Below are 8,215 nucleotides of genomic sequence, written 5' to 3'. Positions count from 1 at the left end.
GCTCTGAAGATAACTTGCAGGAATCAGTTCTCTTATTCTTCCATGTGAGTCCCAGAAATCGAAGTTGGGTGCTCAGTCTTTTAAAAAATCAGGCTAGAAAGCAGGTAAAGGTGCTGCTACCAAGCCCACTGGCCTCAGCTCAACCCCTAGGACACACATGGCGGAATAAAGAGAACTGACTCTCATGAGCTGTTTTCTGACCTCAAAAAACATAGACACATACCCAACGTGCAGCTTGGAAATGCTGTCTCTGTCTATGTGTGGCTCTCTTGACAGTTTTGTTTGTTGCCTGCCGTCAAGTTCTGTAGCCCGCTCAGAGGCCAGGCACCTTGTAAGTATCTCATCTGCTGAGCCCTCTCCTTTCTCCCCTCCTTTTTAAAAAATGTGTTTTACATCCCAAGGGGTCCCCTCTCAGTCCTTCCTCTCCCCTCCCCTCTCCCCCCCGAAAAGGAGATTCCCCTTCCCATGCCGTATCAACTTTCCCCAGTGCATCAAGTCGCATCAAGACTGAGCAAAGACCAAGAGAGCCCAATTCTTGACACCTCTTCACAGAGAGATGCAGGTGCTGGCTCACGTCCTGTGGAGAGCCTGGGGCATTGGAGAGATAGGACCCTGTCCCCGTACAGACAGTTTAATGAGGCTGCCATGAGTGCTTTTCAGATGCCTCAACATACACAGGTAGTTAACAGGAGTGCCCAAGTCCAGTTGTGGGAGGCACTTCCAGGAGCCCTGTGTGTGTTTCCAGGAACCCTGAAGACACAGTGCCTCCTTGAAGAATCTACCATCCATCTTCACCAGTCCCTCCCTGAGGTCCTGGAACTCTTCTAGTTCCGTATTACTCTGAGAGTTTCTAATTTCAGAGGTTTGGAAGCCACCGCCATGAGTTGACCTGGATGGGGAAGCACAAGCTCCTAGAGGAGGTTTGAAGAGATGAGGCCAAGAGATGGCACTACCCATACACAGCGTGCTTACACACTCATTCAGTGGGGTCTAGGTGTGGGAGCAAGAATATGAACAGTCTGAGTTTGCCCATGCAAAATCACACATACTTATATACACACAGGTGGCTGTGTGTGTACGCATGTACTCAACACACTCATTAATGGGTCTGTGCTGTTTGCACACACAGGCACACTTTCCTAAGAGGGCTCTGGCCTCCTGGATCCACATCTCACTGGCTCCTCCCACATCTATTGCTAGCTTGTGAGTCTTCCTGTGTGACTGTGATAAACCACACTGCTTCTACCCTGCAGCTGGGGCTCCCCAAGTTCCAGGGTCCTCACTTTCAAAGGAGCGCTCATGCTTACTTCCCTGTGTCACCTTCTCAGTCAACTATCTCTTGGACAGCTTCTCCAAAGTTGGAGGCCCAGGATGCCCAGAGAGGGCCCAGGAGAAAAGCCTATCTGATGCCAAGAGCTTAGGTTGAGGGACCCAATGCAGCCCCAGAACAACAGGAGAGCTGGTCCACGTCCCCTGAACAAACGTGGGCCAAATCTAAGAGCAAAGTCCCCAGCAACTAATAGTTTTCCACTCCTCCTTTTCTTCAAAAAAGTGCATAAAACCAGGCTTTTTAACTTTCCCATCTTGACTTGCAAGAAACTCTTTCCCAGTAGAGAACTCAAAACTAACTGGACTTTGGCACATCAACTCAGCAGGTGGTAAATCCAGCAGGTTTCCTGACCTGCCCAGGATGGGAGAGAGGACCAGACCACTCCTCCTATGGAGACTTCCCTCTTTAGGGAGAGCTTGAAAATCTGACCTGAAAACGATGCTGGTTTGTCTTCATCTAGGGATAACTCCAGGCTGAACTGCTGACCCCACACAAAGCCTTCAAAATATATGTCTAGGGACATAAGCCTGGCAGGTGCTCCTAACCATCTCCTTCCCAGGTGCTGAATGTTTTTTTCAGGGGCCCCAGGTAAAGTCCACACTATTACCCAACAATGAGGCTCCTCTATCTGTCCCTGACCACACTCTCTCCAACCAACGATGATCCTGATCCTGATATTTTCCTGTTGGCCCCTATTTCTTGGGTCCGCAGGGCTTGAGCTAGTGTCCAGTCCCTTTACTCTGAAGGTCTACTTACTGTGTCTAAGACGGGCCACTCCCTCTGCATTTCTAGCAGCTCTCCGGCTCCTTAGTCTGAACTCTGTCCCCTGTAGCAGCAGTTCGAGGGCTCTCCTTCAGACAGGAGATCCTTCTTAGATAAATGACACTCAGTGATGACAGTGACAAGAGGAGCAACCAGCTAGAAGCAAAGCCCAGTGCACACAAGCCTGACAGACCTCACCTGTCCAGCTGCTAGGTTGACACTCAGGTGTGACAGCCACAGTACTCTAAGCTTATGGGAGCACCCCTTGCCTGCCATGCCTGAAAACTTATCAACCAGGGATGTCGTGCACAGAAAACCAGGTGACAGTTTGGGGAAGAATTTGGCTAAGGACTTAGGAATCTCTTCCTTGGACTCAGGACCAAAGTGGTGCTGGGAGCTGAAGGGAGGAGGCCACCAGGTTTATCCACATGTCATTTATCCATCTATGCATGTATATATCCGTGTATGCAACCAGCTGTTCATGCCTAACCTCACATGCATTCACTCCCAGAAACCTTGCTAGGTATAGACAGAACAGCCACAAGAGACTTTAACAAGAGCAAGATTGCACGCTTGCTTGAGAAAAAAGAGGTTGGAGATAGGGAAGGTATCCTCAAGAGCTGGGGTAGCTTAGGGATTTCTAAGCTAGGAAGAGGTGGGGTAGTAGGAAGACAGGTGTGAAAGGATAAGGCTGGGCATGAGGGAGGTAGATTCTGGGCTCTAGCTGGACCTGGAGAAGGACATTGCTGGAACTCAGCTGGCACCCATCTCAGAGCCATGAGACACTCACTGGCAGCCCTCACCTTATTCCTTCTTGTCACTCACTGTCCCTCCCATGACATTCCACTATAGTGGCCATGACTCCTCAAGGCAGGTGAGGTTAGGAAGAACTGGGGCACATCCTAAACTCACAGTTCTTACCCATTCATATCCCTGGCTGGAGACCTGAAAAAAGTAAAGCCTAGAGAAGAGCAGAAAGAGAGGAGTGCTGAGAGGAGAGGGGAGAGGGGAGAGGTTAGGGGGCATGAGGGACAGCAGGGTAGAATGCAGCTCAGGCTATCAGCTGGGGCTTGCTTAGCTCCTCTTGGTAGGGAGGTATCCAGGAGCGTGAACAAGGACTCCCCGCTGTCCACACGGATCAGAGAAGCCACACCCATCTCAGCCTCAACACTGAGATGTTGACACATGGTGCTCTGAGCCCTAGCAGCTTGGCACAGTGATCCTAGGGGCAACTATATCCTAGCATAGAAAAGATAAAAAGCTATTCTCTAAGGGGAGCTCCAAACCCTGGGGCTGGGTGGAGAAAGGACAGCTGAGGTGATCCTTACCTCGGCAGGCTCATTCAACTACACTAGGACCCCATGGGACTCTTGAGGTATACACATGCACGGGAACCCTAACTTTAAAGCACCTGAACCTCAGGCTCTTGTAAAAAAGAAACTGAAAGGAGAGTTCTGGCACAGGACAGGAATAGATCAGAATTCCACAGCCATGACCTGACTTGAAGTCACCTGAATGTGAGGGTATCAGGGCCCAGAGATATACTGTAGCAGCCTGGCTCGTTATGGTGAGCAGTTTGTAGAGGGCTGGTGGAGTACCTGTGCCCCACACTGGGGTTTCGCAGGACGAGAATCCTAGAAAGCAGCAGAAGGGGCAGGGTGGCCTAGCCATCTGTGTGAACAGGCCGAGCTAGTCAGAGCTCATCCCTGCCATGCTGCAACCCTTCCTAACCTTTGCTGTCTTTCCTCAGGGTGCTTCAGCTTCAAAACGGTGCATGATTTTACAGCTCAAGCAACTGCCCAGGGTCAGTTTCCAAAAATAAGACTGAAGGTATACTTCAGCGCCTCCCAGCAGATTCTAGAGAATCCCCTCAGCCACATGAGCTCTGCTCCATGGCCTGCCCCTAGACTGTCTCCCTTTCAGTGCCTCTGTCTCACTGACCAGTATAGTCCCCATGCCATTCTGGTCTGGTCTGAGAGGTTACTGATTCCACACTGATGGGATTCAGCTCAGGGTTGGTCACTGTTACTGTCTCGATGCCCTTCACTGAGCTCCTCTGGACATTTTGTCCTCTACAATGACCTCCTCCTCTACTTTTCCCAGTCTCCTCCATCAACTCCTAGTTCCCTCTCTGGCTTTAGACAGAAGGTTTGGGCGCTATGCTTTGAGGCTCAGGGACCATGAGGTGAGATCTATGCTACAGTGGCCGCAACTGCTCCCAGCACAGTGGCCGCAACTGCTCCCAGCACAGTGGCAAGGACCGAAAAGTTGTGTGCTAATAGCCCTGCTTCCAGAGCTCTTCCTTCAGCAAGTCTGGGCAACTTCCTCACCTTCCTGAAGCCCCGAGGCTGACTGTTCTCAGCACAGCCTCTCTGGTCTTGAACCCTGTCTTCAACCAAAGCAGTGGTCTGAGAGGTCAGTCATGACTGAGGCCACCCTCTACACAAATTCAGCAAGGACCAAAGTCCTCTAAGGCCTGCATAGAAATCGCTTCCGTCTTCCCCTAGCATTGCCTCAGCCAATCCTACTTTCTTTTCAGTTTCTTTTCCACAGGTTCCCCCTTGCCTCCTCTCACCCGCTCTTGGCCACTTCTAGTCTCCCTTCAACCTCTCCACCAACTCCCCTGGAATCCCTTCAGACTCCTGCCCCTGCTTTTCCCTATCCTCAACAACTTCCTACTACATGCTCCTGAAGCTGCATGGGTCCACCCTGGGTGGACTCTGACACCTAGTTCTGCCCGTGTCCTGATGTGGGCCCTTGTAGCCTAGCACCTACCCAGCTTTGATTCCCACCACCATTTGGGAGGCTGAGACTCCCAAATGGCAGTGTGTGGACAGAGAAGGGGGCACCTCACCCACCTTGAGTGGACTCTAGCCTTCCACCACAGACAATCAGACCTTTCAGCCTACGAACCCTGCCCCTGTAGACAGGCATCCTGGCCTTGATATCCCTGCCCTTGGCCTTCCTCAGTCCCCAACTGCAATACTTACACTACTTGTGTTCCAGGGTCTGTGTCTTTCTCCCTAGCTGGGTCAAAACTGGTGGGAAGAGTTACAACCTCCTAATCACAAGGTTGGACTGGGGTTAGAAACAATCAGAAGAAAATGTGAATCCCTTCAGCTAAAGACCTTCCCATCTTCTCCTGGAAGGCAGTTCCTGTACAACTTGAGGATGAAGTAGTGTGGACAGTCCTAAACATTTTTTTTTAAGTAAGTAGGGATTAACCAGTGAAAGCCACATCCTTATATTGACGATGTGGTAGATTTAGCTACACTACCTGAATTTACACATGTATCAGCTATGTGCCCACAAAGTTATGCATGAGGATCTGTGATGGCACATCTGAAGCTGATTGTAAAGGAAGGGAGTCTGGGAGGCTTCTGAAAGACAGGTCAAGGTCAACAAGGATCTGAAAAAATTCAGAGTTCACAGCTGAGGAAAGAGTTGTAAGGCAAAGTCTAGGTATGGGAGTCCATGCTACCAAGACAGTGGTTCTTAGAACCAGGAAGGGCAGAGCTGAACCTGCAGGTTGCTTCTCTCAGTTTCTCTCCCTTCTTGTATCTGTATTGAGTCTTCAGGGTGGACAATGGGTGCCTGCTTGAGTCCGATTAGAGCAAATCTGCCTCAAGAGCTAGACCAGTGAAGATTTGATGTGATTGCCTATTGTTGGGGCTGAAAGGGATGGAATTGAGGGACAGCAGCTTTGGTCCTCAAAGGTGCGGAGATATCTGCTGTGATGCCTGAAATGCAGCCATACTTGAGGAACCTCCAGGATAAAAGTGTCAGGTCTTAGGTGAACATGCTGGTGACTAGCAGGGAGAGGACCAATATGGCCAAGTTCTGCAGGCTTAATCAGGGAAGGAATTTGGGGGACAAAGCAGGATCTGGTAGAGGTACTTGGATCAGTAAGAGCCACTCAGCCACCAGGAGGCCTTGGGAAGGACCTGGGAAGGATCATCCCCATAAGTTCTAGAAGTCAGGGGTGGGGTAAAGTTGAATGACAGGGAGCACCTGGGCCCACTAAACTACTTAAAATGGAGAGGTCCTTCTGAAGAGCTGCCTGTCCACTGACGATCCTCTTCACTAATATTGGTGAAAGTTGCTACTGACTTCTTGGAGCCAGTCAAGGCCCCTGGGGACCTGCAGAACTATAGCCCTTAGGGATCTGGCTGCCCCTTAGTCAGTGTGCTGTCCGAGCACAGAGAATGGCAGAGAAACCTGGCTGCTGCTGAGATGAGATGGTAAGCTCCAGGGGTACAGAGAAAAGCACCTAGACAACACAGAAGGCACACACTCACTTCATGTTCTGGGATGCTGCAGCCCATGGAGAAGCAGGTGAGCGTGATGAAAGGGCATCCTTCCAACCTCCCTTGGCCCTTCCTGAGTACTCTGTATGAAGAAGTCAGTACTGTCTAGCCACAGCAACGTAAACCTTATTGAAACACTCTGTCAGACAACATACGCAAGGAGAACCCAGTACCAGATCCACAGTCTAAATGAATGGAAGGAGGAGGCAGCAGGAAGTACAAAAAAGAAGGAGGAGGAGGAGAAGGAGGAGGAGGAGGAGGAGGAGGAGGAGGAGGAGGAGGAAGTGGAGGAAGAGGAGGAAGAGGAGGAGGAAGAGGAGGAAGAGGAGGAAGAGGAGGAGGAAGAGGAGGAAGAGGAGGAGGAGAAGAAAGAAAGAAGAAAAGTAAAGAAAAAAGGGGGAGGAGGAGAGGAAGAAGAGAAAGAGGAAGAAGAAGCTTACCAACCAGGCATTCTGAGTCTGAGCTCTCCAAATCTTGTCTCCATAGCTCGGCCCTCCCCTGTCCTGCTAAAGAGGCATGCCCCCTTCTGTCTTTTCTAGTCCAGACCTTAAAGGAAATTGCAGGCTAGGGATCTCTTGCATCTGCTCTTGCTCTTCTGGAATAGGTGTCTAGTGAATTCCTCAGGGACCACATCCCCAATACCTCCAGAAAGATAATGAAGCTTTGATCCTCTTAGAATTTTTAAGAGGTCTGACCTTCCTCTCACCTTGGCAGGAGCTCCTTCAGTCCTACCTCCCAGATTCACTGAACCATCTGAGAGGAGAACCATCCTCCCTCCAGACAAGGGGTCATGAGTTTCCCTGGATTTAGTCATAAGTAACATTTGTTTGTTTGTTTGTCTGTTTGTTTGACTACTCTGGACCCAGACTTCACTTACAAGTAAGTTTTCTCAGTGCAATATCAAGTCCCAGGGTACCAAGAAGGGCAGCATCCAGAGAAGGAGTTGGGCACAATAGGGCCATGAGCTAGAAGGTGGGGCAATGCCCATCCTGTAGGATGGAGTGTGGTGCCTCTGGGTTAGCTGGTGCGTCCGCTTCTCCAACCAACTCCCTGCGCCAACTCCTTCTCTTCCCCAGAAGGGGATAGAAAGGGCAAAGGCAGGTGGTACAGACTCTAAGGGCATGGCTATGACTCAGTCACAGGATACCATGATCCCCAAAACCACCGGCCTCTTACCGACTTTGGCCAAGCTGGCCACGAGGATCCAAAGCGCTATGATGTACGGGTCCTGGACGTGGTGCCATTTGAACGTGACCACCTGGAAGCTCCCACCTTCGCTCGGTTCCTCCTCAAAGCCTCTTGCCCCTCGCAGGCTGGTCAGCGCCAGCGCCAGCGCCAGCAGCGGCTTCCAGCCTGGTCCCAGAGCCTGGTGCCACATCGCCGCCTCTCAGCTCTGGGAGCCAAAACGCATACCTTGGTGAGTGCCTGCTGCGCTCTCTATCGCAGCCCTCTGCGCGATCTCGGTGCTGGCAGCAGTCAGGTCCCCTGGCCGGCCCGGGTGGCCTTTAATCCCGCTGCCCCCTCCCGCGCCAGGGCGGGGCCTTCCCGCCCCCGCTGCGCACACGTGAACGCAAACAGTGCTGCATTAGAGGCACTCCCCGACTGCCCTGCTCACGCCCACCTAGTTGGTTGGCCCCCTGCTTGGACGTCTGGGCTCCCTGGGTGCCTCGGCTCCTGAAACAGCTGCCAGGACCTGTGGATTTCGAGGTCCTCGAGGTGGCTCGCCCCCAAGGTCGAGCGGTACCCCGTCCACAAGCAGCCGCTTCCCTCACAGAGGGACGCAGCGCGAGGCGTGTCACTGCCAGGGGGACCTACT

The 8,215-nt window shown here is 51.7% G+C and overlaps 1 protein-coding gene across 2 annotated transcripts in view; it reads right to left on the bottom strand.

The window, feature by feature from the left end:
• Positions 1 to 7,874, bottom strand: part of Slc9a3 (solute carrier family 9 member A3) — a 47,078-nt gene extending 39,204 nt beyond the window's left edge. For both annotated transcript variants that reach the window (XM_055598040.1, XM_055598041.1), the window contains exon 1: positions 7,576 to 7,874. In XM_055598040.1, the coding sequence (XP_055454015.1) occupies positions 7,576 to 7,777 (202 nt within the window). In that variant the 5' untranslated portion in view covers positions 7,778 to 7,874. The remainder of the gene's footprint in view (positions 1 to 7,575) is intronic.
• Positions 7,875 to 8,215: the final 341 nt, after the last annotated feature.

This window comes from Psammomys obesus, unplaced genomic scaffold (genome assembly GCF_907164565.1).
Source record: "Psammomys obesus unplaced genomic scaffold, mPsaObe1.curated_primary_1811, whole genome shotgun sequence".
In the NCBI taxonomy this organism is placed as follows: domain Eukaryota; kingdom Metazoa; phylum Chordata; class Mammalia; order Rodentia; family Muridae; genus Psammomys; species Psammomys obesus.
The sequence above is the reverse complement of the archived record's forward strand: the minus strand, read 5'-3'. Positions and strand labels throughout refer to the sequence as shown.